Source organism: Hyperoodon ampullatus (assembly GCF_949752795.1).
Source record: "Hyperoodon ampullatus genome assembly, chromosome: 13".
NCBI lineage: Eukaryota > Metazoa > Chordata > Mammalia > Artiodactyla > Ziphiidae > Hyperoodon > Hyperoodon ampullatus.
In genome coordinates, this window is record NC_136926.1 from 24,904,286 (window position 1) to 24,925,540 (window position 21,255).

The 21,255-nt window shown below is 41.5% G+C and overlaps 1 protein-coding gene across 3 annotated transcripts in view; it reads right to left on the bottom strand.

Moving 5' to 3' along the window:
• Positions 1–710: 710 nt before the first annotated feature.
• EIF4ENIF1 (eukaryotic translation initiation factor 4E nuclear import factor 1) overlaps positions 711–21,255 on the bottom strand; it is a gene marked incomplete at its 5' end in the record, with an annotated part of 40,434 nt that continues 19,889 nt past the window's right edge. Inside the window, 13 exons of one of the 3 annotated variants that reach the window (XM_079717355.1) lie at positions 711–1,471; positions 2,054–2,218; positions 2,475–2,819; positions 3,972–4,104; positions 5,379–5,463; positions 7,988–8,130; positions 8,462–8,541; positions 9,471–9,654; positions 10,112–10,183; positions 13,291–13,487; positions 14,112–14,291; positions 14,499–14,634; positions 19,495–19,670. In XM_079717355.1, the coding sequence (XP_079573481.1) occupies positions 1,230–1,471; positions 2,054–2,218; positions 2,475–2,819; positions 3,972–4,104; positions 5,379–5,463; positions 7,988–8,130; positions 8,462–8,541; positions 9,471–9,654; positions 10,112–10,183; positions 13,291–13,487; positions 14,112–14,291; positions 14,499–14,634; positions 19,495–19,670 (2,138 nt within the window). In that variant the 3' untranslated portion in view covers positions 711–1,229. Of the gene's footprint in view, positions 1,472–2,053; positions 2,219–2,474; positions 2,820–3,971; positions 4,105–5,378; positions 5,464–7,987; positions 8,131–8,461; positions 8,542–9,470; positions 9,655–10,111; positions 10,184–13,254; positions 13,488–14,111; positions 14,292–14,498; positions 14,635–19,494; positions 19,671–21,255 lie in introns of all 3 variants that reach the window. The other 2 variants (XM_079717353.1, XM_079717354.1) reach the window with 2 other exon arrangements.

Consider the following 21,255-nt stretch of genomic DNA (forward strand, 5'->3'; position numbering starts at 1 on the left):
ACCCTTGTACTCAGAATCCACCCATCTTGCTCATTTCACCTGTGAATCAGAGAATGGCCTCATTATTTGACCCCCTAGTATGAAGTCAAAGTAGCTTTGATGGCCCTAAATAGACAAGTATCGAGATACTGGGTGAGTTAACTTGAGGAGCTCAAGAAGATTTGTCACCTCAGATTGGTGGGACTAAAAAACCTTCAGTGAGGAAAGGGGACTTGAGGCCATAGTTAGAGTATTATAGTAGAATCCTTTTCTCCAATGTTGTGCATGTAGTTAAGATGAATAATTAAAATAATTGTGAGCTGAGGAATGAGGTAGAGCACACAAGAGATCAGTTAACACAGGCACCAGAGTCTTGAGGGAAGTTTTATATGGAAAAAAAATATGGATTGAATCAGAACTCTAAGGCCCCATTTTTCCCTTTAGGGGACTTTGACCTGGAGAACAGGAAGGCAACAAACTGCTCACTTAGAAATTGCACACCATCATCTGGTATTAGCCACAATCAATACTACTTGTAAGGTCAGCCCAGCCTAAACTGGCCCATTGGGGTCTTTAAGGCTCAAGAAAGAGGGCCATAGCTTCCTTCTCCCAAATGAGAGTTCAATTCCATAAGTTTTAAAGAAAAAACTTAAGGTAATTTCCCTCAAAGAACCTAGTGAAGAGGAAGGGATTCAGGAAGAAATAAACACAACAATGCCATTCACTTCATTCACACACTTAGCATATGCAACTTTAATCAACCAAAAGAAAAAGTCCCAAATGTACAAGTGAAAAAAAATCCAAACTGTTGACACAGGCTTAACTAATATCAGCTACTTTTATGTACAGCTGTATAAGTTCAAAAAAGCTATCCTATATGTATGTACAAAAGTTGTTTATACACAGGTCTGTACATAAGGGTCTATACATTTATTCCTCAGAACCCTTAAGGTGCCACCTTTTGGTGAAGACACCAACACTTCATTCACATATCTTACAAAAAAAGACTGTTTCCTGTATTCAGGACTGACAACACTGCATCCTGTATTCAGACCATGTAGGCTCCACTCAATTGGTTAATAAGTTCCTTCCATCATAATGCAGACAACACCAGGTGCCTGGGTGCCCTTAAACAGCTTTGCACAGAGTGCTACAAAGTAAAAGCCCATAAACCAACATGAGATGAGGAAGCAGAGTCCTGACCAGGGTGCCACCAAAAGGTCCAGGCTTAGACAAGCCTGCTGCCCTGCTCACTGTCGGTACTCCAGTTCATCTACACTGATGACTTTGGCGGGCATGGAGGGCAGGGGCTGCTGTAGCACATCTGAGCCAAACCATTTGGCAAGGCCCACGGGGGAGCTGCTCCTCTGGCTGGGGCGGTGCTCTAGCTGGGAGTGCACATGAGGCAGGCCTGACCGGCTGGGCACATTCTGAGGCGTCGTCTGAACGCTGACAGCAGCTGCCTGGGAACCAGACCCTGGAGGATGAAGAACTGTGGCGATAAGAAGGTTATCATTCAGAGCACAAGGAGGAGAGGTAGTTCTCTAGCAGGCCCTGCTTCACTCAAATCCTATCCATGAAACTCCAAACAGAATTCTTTACCACGTGATTGATTCTAGGCTTCTTTAGGAAGTTCCTTTGCAAAATGCCAGAAGACGGTACCTTGGAAAGCTGAGCTATTCAGAAGCAATCCATATTGAGAGCCCATCCTAGATGACATGCCCACTACTTCCCAAGACAAGCAGAAGCAATGACATAAGCTGGTGAGAGGGCATCTACTCTCGGCAGTCCCTATGCTGAAGCTGTCGGAAGGATTCTCAGCCTCCTCTAAGAGGCAAAGGGACAAAAGAAAAAAAAAAAAAAAGCCAGAGCACACCTGGCTCTCCCACTGTCTTCACAGGAATTCCAAATCCCACAGAGGTTGGTTTACTTCATCCTATTCTCTGATTACACCCTTATCCCAGTCTTGCTAGGGTGAATGGTCAGTGTCATTTTATCCCCTTCACTGGAAACTGGTTCAAAAACTTTAAGCCTGAGCCTGTTCTCAGCTCACCTGGCCCATTTCTGGACCTACCTGAGCGCTGTAGCTGCTGTTGCATCATTGCCAGATGCAGAGGTGTCCCAGGACGAGGGTTTAGGAGAGGGTGACTAGTGGCAGGTAAAGGGTAAAAGGGTTGACCCAGGATTGGGCCAGATAGTCCCTGTAAATGAGTCAGGTCCATCCCAGGAGGAAGCACACCTATTGGGCAGAGAGAAGAAACTGGTGAGAAATAATCTACCTGGAAATTTTCAAGCCTGACTATACAGTTTTGCTAATCAGGAAGTTTATTAAGAATGAAGAATGCTCAATGCTAGGTTCCTAATCTTTTAATCGACTAAGGGATAGATCAGATTGGACCCACTGGTTAAAATGGAAAAAACCTAGTAACATCTTTTTAGGGATGAAAACCTTCATCAGTTCTAGCAACTGTCATCATGCCAGGTCAGAAACTCACCAGCTTGGAGCAAACTTGGAAGATGCTGTGGATGTACTCCCTGGGCCAGCATCCTTTGGACCAACCCTGGGTGAAGCTGGTGAGCAGGCCGAACGATGGGGACATGGGGGACAAGGGGGACTTGGTGGACAGGGCGGAGAAAAGGTGTTCCTGGAACTGGGGATGCTAAGGTGGGTGTTTTTCTCCCAGTTGCTTTAGGTCGATAATCTTGTTCTTTGGTGTAACGATTGGTCTGGGATAGTGGGGTGGAACATGAAAACCGCTGTAGGGTTGATAGTTTGGGATTTGTAGTGGGAGAAGAGTCTCGATCAGCAGTGGGCACAGAGCTGGATGACAGGAGGTTCTCTGTAAGGATCCAGAAAGAGAATATTTTGGTATTGGCAAACTTTTCTCAAACACATTGTCCTCCCAATGATCCAGTAACTCATTTCTTAGAAAGCTCACAATCCTTATTTGATCCCCTCAACAGATTTAGAGGATTGCATCATAGGGTCCATCGTTTGCCTTATGAACAGGCCTAGTCAAGGTCATGGGTAGTTAAGGACAGACCTGGGAGTAGACCCCAAGTTTTCCAGTCTTCCAACACCTTGCTGCAAGTGTTTATTTTTGCTACACTCTAAAAAAACCAAAGGCTCAAGTTGTAAATGAGAACTTTTAAGAAGCCCACATCTTTGTTCTTATAATATTCCCAATCCAGGAATAGCTATGGGCAAGCAAGCCTGGCATATCAGGTCTGGTGGTCTAACTCAGTTGGGCACCCTGGTCTGCCCATATGCCTGTGGTCTGCATCTGTGTGGGAGCTAGTCCTGTCCTAGTCAGCTGCTTGGGATTAACATGCTTTTTAGTCTAAGGGGAAAATCAAGTGAGTAAAATTATGCAAATCCATCACAACAAAAAGCTTAAAGAGTAATTATAGTCTGGTGAAGGAATCTGAACTGCCTTTTAGTAGGACCAACAGGATTTCTTTTTTTTTCCTCAGAAGCTTTCTCACAGGCAAAAAGCTCTCAGACCAACACTCTAGACCTATGTAAACCTCACTCATTAGAATCTGTTTCACTATGTCCTGAAAATCCCAACTGTGCAACCCCTAAAAACCTCTTACATTTTCTACATATTTGTAAAAGGCTCTCACACACCTCCTATATGCTTCACCCATTGCAGATTTTATTGGATGATTAGTCTCCACAGACTGGAGAGAACCTTTCAGAAATAAACCTGGTTGAACTTTTATTAATTTGCCAAATAAATGTACTAAAAATTCAAGCCAAAATAAGGATCCTAAACTAATGCTTGTTCTTCCTAATGCCAGCACTCATGCCTGCCACTGTTAGATTGGTCAGAATTTCAAGTGGCTTAAGTAACTGTGAGCTGGTCCAACCCATCTCACTGTTAGACACAGAACTGTGGTCCAAAGCAACCAGGGGTCTTGCCCAGGGCTTTGCAGGCTGATGCTCTGTCACATTATTGGGCAGTACATCCTCAACAGCTCTGCAGTACCTTCACTGGGCTTCTGAGTGTCCTCTTTACTGTCACCAAGAGCTGCTTTTCCAGATGCTGGCTCCTCCTTGCTTTTCTCTTTGCTCTCGTACATCTTACGAATCACTGAGGTAGGAGTGAAGGAAGGAGAAAGCTGCAGAGAAAAACAGTATTAACACATTCTTTTAATGCCTTTCCTAATCAACTGGCCAAACTACTGAAGCTGAAGAGTCCCCTTCTGGCTACATGTGTGGTAGAGGCCAACTCCAACGTTCTGGCCTCTAGCTGCTGGAAGAAAAGCAACAGGATGGGCCAAATAGGCGGTGGCCCAAGTGCACCATCCCATGCTCACAATTTCATCAAAACCTAGATTTAGCTCTAGCATAAAGGTAGTTGAAGCACAGAAGCTTCAACCTACCTGTCTGCGGTGATGGGGATCTGCCTATGCAGCCTCTGCTTCAGGATTAGGCTGGGAAGGGGGAAAGAACATGGCCAGAAGTATACCCTGAAACAGCAGCCCTCCCAGCTAGGAAAGGACATTTCAGCGACAACCACAGAACTTAAATTTCTCTATACTCCTAATATTTCCCATCTTAACCTGGCTACCAGAAAATCCACAATTATCTTCTTAAAGGTCTCCTCAGCCACCAGTACTCACTATTTGGGGTCATTTGTTCCCACCTCTTTATTGCCTACTTTTACATTGATGATTTTATTATGCATGCAACTTTTCTCATTGAACAAATCCTTCAGGATTTGGCAGGAGACAGGGCATGAATTATGAACAGAAAAGCTCTTAGATCCTGCCTTCAGGGTGCTTAGTGCAAAGACCCACTTGAGGTCCTGAAGTACAGAGCAATAGTCTTTTCCCCTCATCAGCTTTGACTAGGTGACTGATAAAGGTCTGTGGGGGGAAGAAACCTAAAAAAGATAAATAATGCTGGTACACGAGTCGGCTGTAAAACTTGACTTGTCACCACAAGTAAGCAAACCTCTCTATCCCAGCCTTAACTTGCATTGAGACCTGAATCTGAATTTGTGAACTCCCACCATGTTTCTCTGGACTTCCCATGCTCCAAGCCCAGTCACCTCACCTCCCATCCTTACCCCTGTCCTCCCCTGCTCCCCACTCCAATTCTTCACTCGTTTGAACATATCACACCACCCTGTATGCTCTGGCTCTTAGTTGTCTATCTGCTGGAACACACTTTCCCCAAGGTAGGGGCTTCACTAGAACTTAGAATCCTAAGAGTTAGACTGTATCCTGAGAGGGGAGGGCCTAATAAATAGGCAGGTATAAAAGTCTATTAAATCACTGACTCCTGTGGAAGGCACTCAAGGACATTTTGGGGTACATAGTGATCCAACATAGGCACAACCAAACAGGGAGAAGCCTAGGAGTCATTCACAAAGGCAAAAGTCACTGACCATGCTTGTGATGGAGGCGGCTGGGGCAGGGGAAGAGGAATTCCCTCCGTGCACAGGTGCTGGTGACTTGGTCACTCGCGGTTGCCTGTGAACAAACCAATTATCAGTGTGAGCCCCAAGCTGCTCAAACTCCAAGTTCTAAAACCACGTAAAACTCAAGGCCAGCCTAGGAAGCATCCCATTTCCTTTCTTCAATTCCCCAAGCATTTAATAAGTGTCTAACATATGCAAAACCATGTGCTAAGTTCTGAGGAAAGACAAAAGCTTAATGATACATGGTCCCGGGCCTTGCAAGAACCCTCATCTAGTGGGGGAGATACTTACTAACCTAGGGCAAACAAGGAACGTCAATATTAGGGTACCAACAAAGTACAATGGGAAAATGAGGGGTAGAAGGAATGAGAGGATACCCCTACAATGCAGGGACTTTGCAAAAGCTTCTCTTGGAAGGAGCTGCATTGAGTGTGCCAATGAGAAACTACAGACGGAGAACAATGATTCAGGTAGAAGGGACTCTGGAAGGCCTTGGGAATGTAGGGTTATCCAGGGCTAGTGTGTAGTTTACTTGCTGACTATTCCAGTGAGGTAGGCTAGGGAGGGCCTTTATTCTGTAGGGCAGGCTGTGCTCCAGAAGGTAGAGAGCAACACTGAGTAGCACAGTGCCTGGCATAGAACTGAGGCTCTGTGAGACACTGGTTCAAGTCAAATAGAGCACCAAGACTTTGAGCTATTTTAGGACCCAGTTACATGAAGCATTCCCTGCTACTCCTGGTCTACACACAGGGTTGGTCCCAGGCTTCCCAAATAAAGTTTAAAAGAGCAGACTTCCCTTCTCTCCCCAGACATCCTACTTATTCTCTCTTAACTTGGAAGAAAACAGGAAACAGTTGATGATGACATAAACAGGCTGAGAGAAGAATGAACTATGTGAGCTCACTGGCTAATCAAAGCTTCACTGCATTTCAGCCATGTCAGACTTTGTACTGCAAAGGCCAAAGCTCCAAGTACAGTCAATGATTCTGGAAGTTCTCTTGACTCATAAGCAGATGGGAATCCTAAACTCATGGCTTCTTTCCAGTCTGTACCAGGTAAGCCCCAGTGCTGCCACCCTGAGACTCTTGAGTATGACGACAAGGGGAGAGAGAGACAGTAGTACTCTGGGTGACTAAGAGGTAACCTCCAATCTGGTGGTTCTGCACGACCTATCATTTATTCCTTCTGATAAACATATTTGAGCACCTACTATGTGCTAGACACTGTTCTAGGTGCTGGGGATACAGCAGTAAACAAAACAAAAATCTCTGGCTTCATTACATTCTTGTGTTTGCAGGGCAGAGGGGTTACTATGGGCAGGGAGACAGAAAAAAAAATAATATGCTAGAAGGTGATAGGTTCAATAAAAATATAAAGCAAGGCAAGGAGAAACCATATCTGTTGGGGGACACAACTGTGTACAGGGTATTCAGGGAAGGCCTACCATTTGATCTAAAAATTGAAGGCTCCACTGACAGTGACTTGGATCTACCTGCTAGCTTCAAGTAAGTCACATTTAAAAAACCTAAGTTTAAGTATCTGTAAAATGCAGTTCTTTACCCCATCTACCTCACAGAGTTATTGCCAAGAGCAAATTAAATTGTGGATATCAAAAGTGCTTTGAAGATCAATAAATCGTTACGTTGTAGAGAGAAGTCCAGTGAAGGGGCTTGGCAGACCAGTCCTGAGCTCTCTGTTTAGGCTGAGGGCTATATAGATCAGATACATTTATGCACGGGAATGGGGTACTTACTGGTCCCAATGTTTTCTGAAAGTTTCAACATACAAAACCAGCTAAAGGAAGACACTGAGACAGCAATTTTAATAATCACATCAAAACAAATACGGCTTAAGTACCAAATACTATATGGGGCAGGAGTATAGTGTTCAAGGATGCACATTTTGGTGATAAAACTAAAAATACGAAGGTGGTGATTACTTTTAAAGACTGGACAATGGTCACTTCTGGAGAAAAGGGGTATTATCGGGATAAGGCACAAGGAGGGCTTCTGGGTAGCTAACAAGAGTTTACCTTACAATAAGCCATACTTCATACTTCAGAAACTGCTTCATGCAGTTTTTCTGCTTGCTTTATTTTACAATAAAAAAGAACAATATTGCTACCCTTTCCTCCCCAACTTATGGTTCACTTCATTTCACTACTTGTTGAAACTAGTGGAGAGACTGGGAGGAGAGTGAAGTCAGCAATCATTTGTTAACAGCTCTGATCAACAAACCTGAATCAAGGCACAGTTTGATACTCAACAAGGAATCTGAGGGGGAGGAAGCTACGTGTAGTTTTACTTTTCATCATTTCATAAGCATAACTGCAAATAAGTAGCTATGCTAGCTACATCTGTAAAGACGAATCCATTAAATGAAAAATATAAATAAAATTATATAGGATGAAAAGCCTATGCCCCTGCACTGGAATGCAATCATACGATTTCCTCTACTGAACATTCGGGAGATGTAACTGTCACCATATATTGTATAATATATCAGTGTGTAAAACAGAAGTTATACTATGGATAACTAATTTGCAAATCTCCACAAGGGTAAGATTAATAATTTACCTGTTTCTGAATCCATCTCTGGTTCTGTCCACCTGCGGTTTGCCAAAACCAGGCTGGTAGAAGTTCGCTGCCTGCACTGCAAGGTCATGTGGCAGGGCCAGTCCCTCCAGAGCTGCCTGTTGCAATTCTAGCTGGCTCATCTGCTGAACAGAAGTGGCAGAGGGGGGGTCAGCAGAAGAATGACAGTCAGTGTACTTTCTACAAAGGTCTCTCTTTGCTCTTTTGGAAAAGGTATGTTTAAGCAGCAGCTGAGAGAAATGAGATACTGCAAACCTGACTAAACTGTGCTGCCATCCACTGAACAAAATTTTAGCTATTTAAGTATGACATAATTTCACCAATTTTCTAGCCTTCACTGAGCTTGAGTTATAATTCAAAACCACTTCCAAGCACTGCAGCAATTTAATTCTCTATCCCACAAGCAACAATAATGGTAAAAAGCAAGCAACAGATTGAGAAAGAGCTCAGCCAGACCTGGGCTGTGACAGGGCTCATGGGCTTGCGCATGCCTTGGAATGGATCTCCGAGAAGCTGCTGTGGTCCTGGTGTGAAACCTGTTGGGAAGGTTAAAGATTCAGTGCGTGTCAAGACAGCACCTGTACCTCCAAGAGGCATTATCACCAATGCATGCTGCTCCTCGCTGAACACCATCTCTTTCAGGAAGTACTGATTTCCTGGGCTGATGATGTCTCTCTTCTTCTGTGGACCTCAATCAGAGCACTTAATGACTCAAACTGCTGGTATCTATCTTCCCAGCTAAGCTGTCAGTTTTGTTTCTTTCAGAGCCGAGACCTCTATCTGGGAGAGAATAGCTTTTCTAGCCAGTGACTTGGCCCATTGCAACCACACCAGCTGATACCAAAGCAGAGGCCAGTGCTCTGAGGTTCATACTCTTTCCATTATATCTCCCTAATTGTGGAAAGATTACAAAAACTTCCTCTCAAGGTATGACTGGCAGGGGCCAGAGCAGCCAGCAGCCTAAAGTGGTTGCAGGTGCAGGAACACTGAGATTCTGTACAACACTTTGCTAAGACAGCTTTCTGGAAGTGCTTCCTCCATTCATGTTCTGAATTAGCCACAAGACCTCCCAGTTGGTCGTGTACAACTTCACCAGGTTGGTGGAGAGTCACTACTCTGACTTCTCTATTAAGGAAAAACCTAAGGAGTCAAATTAACTTTTCTAGATTGAATTCCCAAAATAAGGAAGATGACTAAAAAGCTGGATCCAATTTAGATCAACCTCAAAAGTACAAAACCTCAACATGAACCTATTTATCTAGAAGGGCAGCTGGATAATAAACTATCTTCCACATCTGTGTCCTTACCACCCCCTGAAAAAAGCATAACAAATTAACACATTTCTTTTTAAACTTTTCAAGGATACCCATGAAAAAGACTTTGCCAGTTTTAAGGGAGAGGTATAACCTAGGGGAAGGGGAGGGGAAATGATGACAGATGGGCATCTACGCACAAAAGCATTTACCAATTGGTGATGGTATTCTGGGACGAAGGTAGTCTGCTGAGGCTGCTCTCGTCTGAAACACCTGTGACAAGGGAGGAGAGGGTGCTCTTTGGCCCAGTAAAGATGTCGTAGGCTCCAAGCTCCCCATAAGGCCACTCAGAAGATTGGAAGAAGCAGGTCTCTGAACAGGTGGACCCAGAAGTTCCTAAAGGCAGAAAAGTCAAATCCTTGTGAACAAACCTAGTTCTTCCTCCTAGTCAGAGGTTGTGGATTAAATTCTGGAAGCCAATGATGAATCTCCCTCCTGCTGCACTGAAGGACTTGGCACTTGTACATGCAACAAATTTCTCTGAACGTTCAGCTACCAACATTTCCTTTAAGTTAGTGCTACAAATATAAGTTAGATACTTTAAATTTCCAGAGAAATTGCAAACCTGCAAACTGGAAACCAAGTGCTTACTTCATCATCTTTTTTAGCCACCTCCCCACGCCACATTGAGATTAACAAACGACACAGAACGATGTCAGGCAGCAACATCATATCCTTCGTTGCCGGGCAACATGGATCATTCTCTAAGGCCCAAAGGTGGACCACTACACAAAACCAGTTCAGAGGACTACTGTTCAGGACTCCAAGGCCTCGGTATAAGATTGTGAAGTACCTGCAAGATGTTCTTAGGGACAGGCTGGCTTGGAATCTCAGCAGGGGACATCAAATGGCTTTCAAGCGTTCGCTAAAAAAATCAAAGGAAAACTGGTTTTAACCTTCTTACATACTTAACTTATAGATTAATTGGGGACCACCACAAGAAAACATAAAAACTCCCCAGGGAGTTGGCACTTAACAGCAGAATGATGTCCATATCACAGAAAAGTCAGATCAACCTGTCCCACTCTCTCATCACACAGGTCCCAAAGATCTCGGAACAGAAAGAATTGTCACATGTACGTGCAAAGTCCACTCAGAGACCCTCAGACAAGGTCTTTTCTGTGGTAACCCTAAGTCCATTTTACTATTTCTAACACTGTGACCAAAAGAAGGGGAAAAGAAAACGGTGAAACGGGAACACTTATTTACTGAGAAGCCACAGTAGGAAATTTTGATAATCTATAGATTTTAATTTTCCAGGCAACCTTTGCTACCCATTGTCTTTAACAAGATTTATAGACCACAGATGGTATGAAAAACCTAGTAAACAACATGTGAATTTGGCCAAAGTTGTTATATTTCAGAGTTTCATATTTCAGGAAATTTAAACTTTATTATTTTTTAACAAGCTACTCCAAATGGGTCTCATATACAGGGCAAAATTCATATCCTCCACTTTTAGCTCTTTTAATGCAGCAGCAGTTATATTTTGCATCGAACTTGTATTACCTCTGGTGCTTCAGGACATCCTTGTGTCCATTTAGCTCTGCCTGAAGTGCTTTCTCTGTCAGTTTCCCTTCCACAAGCTGGAACTGCCAAGGTCCACAGCAATGTCCTCAGGAGTGACAAATAGCCCAAAGCTATCCAAGTGTTTCATTGCTGGTTTTGGAATTGGAACTGACTGTAAATGATTTTAGTAAGATCTCCTCAAGAGTCATTTAATTCCATTTAACAAAAACAAATAGACGGGCTTCCTTGGTGGCGCAGTGGTTAAGAATCCGCCTGCCAATGCAGGGGACACAGGTTTGAGCCCTGCTCTGGGAAGATCCCACATGCCGTGGAGCAGGCCTGTGCGCCACAACTATTGAGCCTGCGCTCTAGAGCCTGCGTGCCACAACTACTGAAGCCTGCGCGCCTAGTGCCTGTGCTCCGCGACAAGAGAAGCCACTGCAATGAGAAGCCCGTGCACCACAACGGAGAGTAGCCCCCGCTCGCCGCAACTAGAGAAAGCCCGCGCCCAGCAACGAAGACCCAACACAGCCAAAAATAAATAAATAAAATAAATAAATTTATTTTAAAAAACCCCAAAAAACAAATAGGCAACTTTATACTACATGGCTTACTATATTTGGAGGATTGTGTCTACAATTTAATTTGAAATAGAGTTTAGACTGAACCAACATGTCCTATTTTGGGGACAAACAATATGATTGAACCAAAACAGAGGCAGATCGGAAATAGTATACATAACACACACAGTCACAGTAATTAAAAGCTTGGAAGAATTCCATGACTTAAACAACAACATGCAAATCAAGTAATATTTTGGGATAATGCCCAGTGCACTTATTACATTATTTCCTTGTTGCTTTCTTTTCTAGGTTGAGTTTGTGTTACTCTTTGCCTAGCACCTTAAATTATATCATCCATTCCTTTATGTGTGTGTTTGAGGCTCATTCCCTCAGCTGAAGCCAGATATATTTCAGAGCACTGAAACCCCAACATCATACCAGTTATCCTCACAACTCCGGGTCAACTGTGTTAATATCAAACCCTAGAATCATATCTGAAACAAGATGTTCAAAAGCATCAGGTAAACTGTTGAATTCCCCTGCTCCCATTTCTTTACTTACACTAGAAGTGGCTATTTACAAGATGTGACCCTTACCACTGTAGTCAGCACCTAATCACCATGACATAAAGGTACTGGGTTGGCCAAAAAGTTTGGGTTTTTCCGTTAAATCACAGAAAACCCCGAATGGACTTTTTGGCCAACCTAATAAGAAGAAAGCACAACAGGATAGTTTGCAGTCCTGTAATTTGGTCCTCATTTGAAAGCATTTATATCTAGTAATTCTTTGCATGGAAATTATCTAAAGCAGCTTACAAGGAACATTCCCCCATAACTGGCATGGTGTGGTCAGATACACAGAAATAAGTCTACCTATCTGAGATGCCTCCTTTCAGAGGCAGAGAGTCAGGTAGGTAGGCCAGGAACAATGGCGTGTTAGGATCTAGCACTAACAGCTGGTCAGAAAAGAAACATCAAAAATCAGCTGCCCTCCACTGGTACAAGGCACAATGAAACAGCTACTTCTCCCATGGTTAACCTGTAGCTCTCAGACAAGAAGGTGTCAGGAAAAACAAGAGGCAAAACTCAGTTTGGTAAATTTGCTATAACTTAGCAACTAGAGTAGTCTATGTTTTTATTTATTATTCAGATTTACCATTTCCCTTTCACTTTGTATAATCAAGGGTTAGCAACAGTAACACATAGACCATGGCTGAGAGGCGCCCTCTAAATGTGTTATGACAAAGACCAGTATGTGCTACACACCTGCATTTACTGACATGCAGTCACCCTGTAACCCAACTTCATGTCTAAAGGTGTTTTACAAGTTTGGAGTCACAGCTGTTTTTATTAGTAAATTAACAGAATGCAACTGTCTTGAAAAACTCATCTTAGATACTTTACAAATGATATGTATACCTGTCAACTGCCTAATCAAGAAAGCAAGTAATCTCAGGTATCTGGGAGTAATTAGAAGTTGTGAAAAGATTTTACCCTAAAAATATGGTAAGTTACTTTAACTTAAGTAGCTGAATAAACAGAAAGCCTTCTCTGGAGCTCATCCCTAAAGGTATGTTTACACCTTTTTTTTTCAGCAGTGAGTTAAGATAAGCAAGTTATGTCTGAATCTTTCAATCACTGTACTGTCATGCACAGTAACTACAGATTAACCACAAGCCTGCTTTTTCAAGTAACAAACAGTATAGCGATAATTAAAAAACACACAAAAGTAGCAAGGACCAACTGACTACTAAAGAATTTCCAACTTACTCAGAATACCTTTTTTAAAAGCCATTTATTGGGTGGGAAGTGGAAATAGAAAGAGGGAAAAGGAGAAAAGGTTGGGGTTTGTGCCAAATACTTACGCTGACTTTGGGCTGAGAAGGCAAAGTCCCACTTGCCTTCATGGTGCTCACTAGCTTGTTGAACGCAGTCATATCTCCATCTTTTCTGAGCTGTCGATTGCTGGTCACAGTACTCAGGGTCTCCTCTAAATGCTCTGCCATAAAGGGAGTTGAATTCTTCACCTGCTGGTCCACCTTCAAGCCCTTGAGCCCTGCTTCTACCTCTTCCACTGAAAGCACAACCCCCGAATGTGCTGAAAGGTTGAGAAAGTCCAGGTTAAGCGAAGCAAAGGAATATGTGGTAGGAATTCTCTTTGTATACCATGATGGGTAAGGTGAATGTAATTTATTTCACAGTTGAAGTGAGGTTGTCAGAAAAGGCTAACACCAAAAATAGACAAACTGAAGGCACTGAGATCCTGCAGTAGGACTTCTTGTAATGAGTCTTTTGGAGACTTATTACCAGGGACAGGAATCCCAGATGGCCCAACATGAGCAAGAGTGCTACCTGCACTATGGTTATTATATCACAAAGGTTGTATGTTGAGGGCTTAATAACCTAAGCAAGAACATGCCAGACTGGGGCAGAGGTGTGAGGAGCTGCCAAGTTATGCTCGGGAGGACTACAACATTCACGGGAGTGTTATACTCAGGTTCCAGGTAAGGAGGACTTAGAAGAAAAGTTCTTACCATGAAGCTCGTGACCCAGTGACTACCAGATTCTCAAAGAGGTAAAAAGTTTTTTTGAAGAACATTAAACAAAACCCACCATCTATCTGACTTCTGATGAGGTAGCAGTCTGTTAGAACCAATTCTGCCGTTAAGACAGAGCATCCAAATGTTTCAAATATCTAAAGCAGACTCTAATAAAAACTTACAGCTCTCTTTAAGCTTTTCTTTATTTGCAGAAAGGCTGGAAAGGAGAGGTTTTAAATCCACTTTGGCTTTCTGTAGCATTTCTAGAATATCCACTTTATTTTCAGCATGGTCTTCTAATGGTATAGGAGCAAAATAATTCCCCGAGTTCTGTCCAGGAGAGAGGATGGCTTGTTCCAGACCTAGTATTCCAAGTAAATATATTCATAATTAATTGGTCCCAATAAAGCACAGAAACATATCTTCAACAGTATTAAAAGGACACCAATTGAAGGGTTTTTTCAGTATCCAGAAACCCTTTAATGGACCCCTGACTAATGAAGACAAAATGAACCATATCAGGGAAAGCTCAAGTCTACATCCAAGACCAGAACCTGAAGCAATTTTACCTGCAAGTCTCTCCAGCTCTTCATGCGGTGTTGACCCAAGACTGCTGGATCGGCTTCCTGATCGGCTCGGGTTAGAGAACCACCTACTGAATCGACTGGCAGAGACTGACCCTTCTCCCAAAACATCTTCTATCATCTAAAGGGAAAGATAAAAGAAGCTAAGATAATAGTTTCTAGCTGAAAAGGACAAGAAGGTTCAAATTTTAAGAAAGGGTCACTTACTTTGAAACTTCCTTTGATGCTGCTGACCTGAAGGCAAATACCCTCAGAACTTAGGATTCTGAACATCTTTAACTTTTCTTCCCCTCCTGGATCATTTCTGAGTAACCCAAACTTGGGCATAACCAACCATGTATTCTCTAAGCATATAAAGCAAAACCTCTGTGCCATAGAAAGTGTTCTGGTTTTCTATCTTTGCCTCATTAGAAAATCCATGAATGTTCTAAGAGGGTATAGTTTCAAAATCAAAATCAGCATCAGAGTAAAGCATTCCATTGCCAAGCTGATGAGTGACCTTCAACTAAGCATCAGGTATGGAGAGCTGATGAAAGAAAACCCTTGCTTCAGACTTCAGCATCCTCAAGGTTGTAATGAACATCATGAAATCCAATGCTGACAATTTCAGAACCCAAAAGCTAAAAAGTAGAGCTCATAAAGATCATATTTCCAAGTCATATTTCCTAGTCAAAGTCCAAGTCAGAATGTGAAAGATGAACTTTTAATTGATCTCTAATATCTGTTTGAACTTAATGGCAAGTTTTCAGGTGTTCGTTTTCTTTTAAATCTGACCTCCATAGTTTTTGGTTTAATAATAAGATCAATTAAATGATGCACTATGATCAGAAGTAATTTCTTCAACGCTGTTTCATAACACTAATTTCTACTACCAATCCTTCTTAAAAACTAAATTTAAGCATTGAAAATGAAATTTTCAGTTGTACCCCATTATAAATCTAATTAAATATCCAAATAGATCTTTATGCAGTTCCCTTATCAATATTTAGAACAGACAAGATAAAGCAAATATCAATCCAAAAATGAGGCACATCCTTGACAATAAGGCATAAACAGAAAACAGGTTTTTCTCAAGACTGGTACATAGATGACAGAGTTAGGGACTTTGTTTTATCTGAAGTCTAAAACCCCCAGTTTCTAGTCAAAGTTCAGCAGTGGAAGGTTAGATTTATTCTTTTATTCTTATCTGGAAGAATTTTCTCATAACACATACCCACTCTAAGCCACAAGTAATTCTCTTCAACACAAGACCGAGACATTGATTACTTGTGGTACTTCTATTTTCTTAGGTATTATTCAAGTTTCAATCACATTCCACTTGTAGACTCTCATACCTTAAATAATGCTGACTTTTTTTTTCCTTTTTTTTAGGGCAAAGACCGACTTTTTTATTGGATTTGGCTTTGACAAGTACTGGCAAACCCTGCAGACACGAATACAAAATGATTGTAAACAAACAGGCCATGCCAGCAAATGCTGACGTGCAAGTCCACTAATTTGCAATCATTAAATTATAGCATTATAATTATATTATAATTATAAAGTGATGTTTCACTGTGATGTTTTATAAAGTGATGTTTCACTGTGAAAAATTGGGAATTACCCCCAAAACACAACCACCTTGGTGATAAACAGGAATTTTTAAAAGTAAAAGCTACAGCTGTTTAAAATATTTTAATTTTGAAAAGAGTCTGAAATTTAAAAAATAGTAAAAATAGCTTTGCACTTTGTTTTTATTTCCTCTGATCATATTGTATAGGAAAAAAGCCAGAAGATACACAGGAAGAACATGAAAAAGTAAAGGAAGTGAATATAAGGTATCTGGACATTTTCTAAAGATTTGACAGTGTTAAGAAAGTCATTTCCATATTTTGATCAGTGACCAACTTTGTTAGAGAAGCTAAGTTTTACTATAGCTAAAACATAAGTAGAGACAAAGTCGCTTTTACACACCACTTACTAGAAATGCCAATTTCAAGAAGCTAGAGCATTTTGAACCCAAAAAGAATCTTAAGAGTTTATCTAGTCAGTCATATTTTACCATAGAGCCAGCAGGGATACTCTAATACCAGTCTCTCCCTCCCCTTATGCACACTGGTACTCAGCTGACTGCTGCTACATCCCACAGCCTAAGCTAGTCAGCCTAAGCTAGTCAAGACTGAACTGCAGTCTGGTATGTTTCAGCTGCTCTTTCTAGACTACATTTTTAATAGCATTTTTAAGGTAACCTATATGACTGTTAGTTTGGTCCATCAAAGGTCATTTAGACTAGTCATATCCTAGGATTCATATTATTCTGATACAGATATTGTGAAATATTTTTGCTCTTTGACAATTACTAAGTTTTACTAATCAATGCTTTTCTTTCATTACTTTCCACTTTTATGGAAATCTCCATATTTTTGTATTTGTTTCACTCTAGTTTGATTTTTCTTTGGATTTGTAATGAATCCATTTAAGGCTACACACTTTCACCTTAGCACACTTTTGATTATTCCACCAAGGTTCTTCTATGTCATGCTCCTGTTCATCACTCTACATAGTTTAGGATTTGTTTTGATTTCCTTTTTCTTCATTCAAAATACTTCTATGTACCTGTTATGTGTCAAGTACTGTAGTAAGAGCTGCATATCTAAAATCAGCTTATTTTTAATTACGTAACTGAAATTATTTGCACATGTGATCTAAACTTTCATTTTGTACAGATTTTCATGGCTGTCAACTTCTAAAGTATTGCAATGCCAGTAAATATAGCTTAAAAATATAGGTGTAATTCTGTTTATGCCAATTAATACCCAACATCTGTGGGGCCTACTAAGTGCCAGGTACTATACCTCAAACACTTTATATCATTTGTCAGTTGATATTCAAATCTTATATAGCCCTTCTTATTTTTCCCAATTGGTCATTTTCTGAGCATTATAATAGAGTCCAGCTGGTTATACAGCACAACCAGAGCATCTCTTTTTACTGATCCCAGCTTTGCTTTTAAGGGAATCTATTATAGAATATACACCTTAAATGAGCAGTACCTCCATGAAAAACATGGAGAGATTTCCTAGCCAGGTACCTTCTCAGAATTAACCAAGTTTTGGGTGAGGGCCAAAGGATAAGATGGTGCTGAGCTCCTATTCCTCCTTTTTATGCTTTATAGGCAGTATAGTTGGGGGGATAAGGAGTAAAGACTGTTAACTGAAACTACAAAAATTAGAATTCAGTTTCCACTACTAACTAGCTATGTGACTTTAGGCAAGTTATTTAAACCCCTCTGTGCCTGCCTTCCTCATCTGTAAAACAGAAACAGTAGTAATCTAACTTACAAGAGTTTTGTGGGGATTAAATGACTTATTGGATATAAAGCCTAAAACAATCAGCACTGTATGCATGTTACCTATTATTAAAAGTTTAGTTTTGAATTCTTCCTCTGCCTAGGTACACAGGTAAGTTTCACAGGTACTCACATTTGGAGGCAAGTACAGGCCTCTAAATTTTGACCTTTTGCTGTGAAAACTTTTTACAATAAGATTTCAATCTGTCTTCTAAGAGAATGCAAAAAAAAAAAGTCACTAAACACAGCTGGTATAAAAATAAAAAATTACTGTCTCCTCAAAAGCTAAGAATTTGAGAGGATCACTCAGTTTTACATCAAGTAAATTAAACTTGTATCTGGATGCAACCCTTCCGCTCATAGTGAGCCAAAGGACTACTGGCCAGCTCACTGTAAGTGACGTATCTGGCTAGAGGACTTACAGTTAAAACTGTGCTAGAACTTAAGGAGCAAAACCACGCAGCTGCCGGTTGATCTGCAGCCGCCCTCCACATATTCCTGAACAGCGCTTTAGAAAAGTGTGGTCTTGGGCCAAGCTGGTCCACAATGAGGTAAGTTGAGAGTCGGAGTAAATGCTTAGCAACTTTTATAGCAACTGGGCATTGCTGTGATGTTTGTACTTTATACTAAAGTACTGGTCCTCAATGGATTGGAAATAAAACCTGGCCTTCACCATAGAGAATTTGAGAAGTACTGCCCTAGAACTCACCTGTGGCCCTGTACCTATCAGTGCTATGCAGTGTCTGCTCACCTATTCCAGGTGGCCATCTTTTAGGCTTTTGGGGACAGGCAAATGACAAAGGCATGCCTGTCATGCCCAGCTTTGTCCATTTATGCCGTGATCAAACAAGAAGCAGTTACAGTTAAGGAGTAGAGTAAGTTAAGTTAGAACCACTAGTTCTAAAGGACTGGTCAAACTTACTTGCTATATTTCATGTCCTGTAAAGGACATCTGGGACGTACAGATGCTTTTGGTCAAATGGTTTTAAAAATTCTATTTCATCAGTCCTATGCACTCTTTCAGCAACCACAGAAAAATCTCAATTCTGGGGGCATAGGCCACAGTTTTATCTTCTCTCCAAAAATTTGATGAGGCATTACTAATCCCTAAATGGCCAAAGGGGACAGGAGCAAGGGCAGGTACCAAGTGAAGATTTGGGATGTCTTACTATTTCTACTTTAAAAGTCGAGAAAGATTAGACCTCAACAGTTTAATAGCAACAGTGATAGTATCCCACATTCCTTTTCCTGAAAGGTTTTCAGAACCATCACATCACACAGGTACCACCTAACCAGCCTTACCCAAGGAATGCAGATCAGTATGATACTGATGATCAGTTATAAAAATCCACCTCCACAACAAACACTTAACAACTTAAAAAGCAGACAATGTTCTTAAACATCTGAAGAATTCTTAGTCCAATGCTAACAACCTGGAAAAAGTTAACTGGTATAGAATTCTCACTTAGTCATTTCCACTTAGCCTCTCAAAACGAAGCCAACAAAAATTCATATAATATTTAAGAATAAAAGCCAAAAAGCTCCCAATCATCAAGCAAAACAAAACTTTAAAAAGAGGTATCTTAAAGACTCAGGTCAAATTTAACCCTACAGTTGCTCCATCCATGTTTATAAGCATGCTGCTACACTCACCGAAGCCAAGCATGGCACCTTATCAAGGTTAAAGAACTCATTAAAGTCAAATTCTCCTGGGGACTGCTCGGGCAAGATGGCATCCCTTGGCACTTCCTGATCAGCAGCAGGCTCCTGTTCAAGGATGACGTCCACCTCATCCTCCTCGGCCACTCCTCCATTGCACTCGACCATGCCTGAAAGCAAAACCGGACAAAGACAGTCTGATCATGTAAACTGCTCCAGACATATTTTGTGGCCTCAGCACCATCACACATACAGAAGAGCCACAGATGACTTTAAAAGCAGACTTCTTGTGCCAGTGCAGCACTTGCAACAGTAAAACAGTTCCCTTCCTATAGAAGCTAGAGGAGGAAAAAAGACTTAATAACAAGTCAGAACACCAACATGATTTAGGAAGGATTATGATCCCTCCTCTGCCCATTCTTCAAGTTTTCTATAATGTAGTGGATTTTTTCTAATTTTTTTTAAAGGACAATTTTTGAGCCTCTCTTACTGCTTAAAAATGGAATGACATTAATTTGGCTCTGCTTTCACCCATGCATCTGCATCACCACTTTAAGTCAGGGTTCAGCAACCTAAGGTATTTATGTGAAACCTAGTCCAAGGGCAAGTTTCATCTGCCTACTAATTGTAGTTCATCCTTCAAGGCAAAGCTCAAATGTCACCTCCACTAGGAAGTCTGCACTGCTTACCCATTTTTACCCTACCAAAAAATTAATCACCACCTTCTCTATAATGTTTGTGTTATCTCTCAGAGTACTTATCACACTTTATTATAGGAACAGTCTGGTGAGACTGAGCTTTCTGAGGAAGGAAAGCTGCTCTCATCAGCTTTGTCTTACTCTGCAGTGCCTGGTTCATTTAAAACTGAGTTATGTCTGGTTGTTAGGATGGGAAGATAAGGTCTAAGAGAAGCTACCAAGTTTCCATTGAAGGAAGCTAACATCTTAGTTTTAGCCAGAGGATGGGCAAAAGGCAAAATCCTTCAGATAAAAACAGACTTTTTCCTTTTAAAATAAGTGCACTGAGATACTGGAAAATCAACTTTTTAATTTGAAGAAGAGAACTCCTAAAGCCCCTCCCTGCAAAAGCACCGATGTAAAAGCTGCCTATAGTTTCAAGATCACAGCAGACATGAAGTCCTCCTAGGAAAAAAAAAGTGCCGAAGCCTGGACCCATCCCTTCTCAAAAGGCCCCAACAGGACTGCAGTCTCATTATTCATCCAGGATATTCTAGACCAAGAGAGGCTAAATGCTATCATCTGCTTCATTCCAATAACACTTCAAAAAGCTAGACAGCAAGGCAGGGGACAACAACTGAAAGGTTAAGTGGCTTGCTTACCCAAGGTCTCAATACTAACAGGTGGCAGAAACTTCAACCCTAGGTGGGCCATCAGTGCTCTTCCATGCTGTGCTGTGTGTGTAAGGCAGCACTGCCCCTCCACAGAGGTGCCTGCCGCCTCAGAACCCTGGGCCTTCTGAGGGCCTAAGGCAGCTGGCGAGACAGACGTTTGTGAGCCATGGACAAGGCAACGGGCAGCCTCTCCAGTGGGTCAGCACACACTTACTGCCAACCAGCAGAGGTAATCGATGTTCCTTAAAGACTGACATTTAACTAAAATGACTACTTTGGTGGAGGTATTTTCCTCATTTTACAAAGAAACCGAGCCCTAGAAAAGGTAAACAACTTAATAGCCTAATCAATGCCAAGTTTGTGTCCTTTTCCACTAGAGCAGTGCTTCTCTCTAACTCATTTAA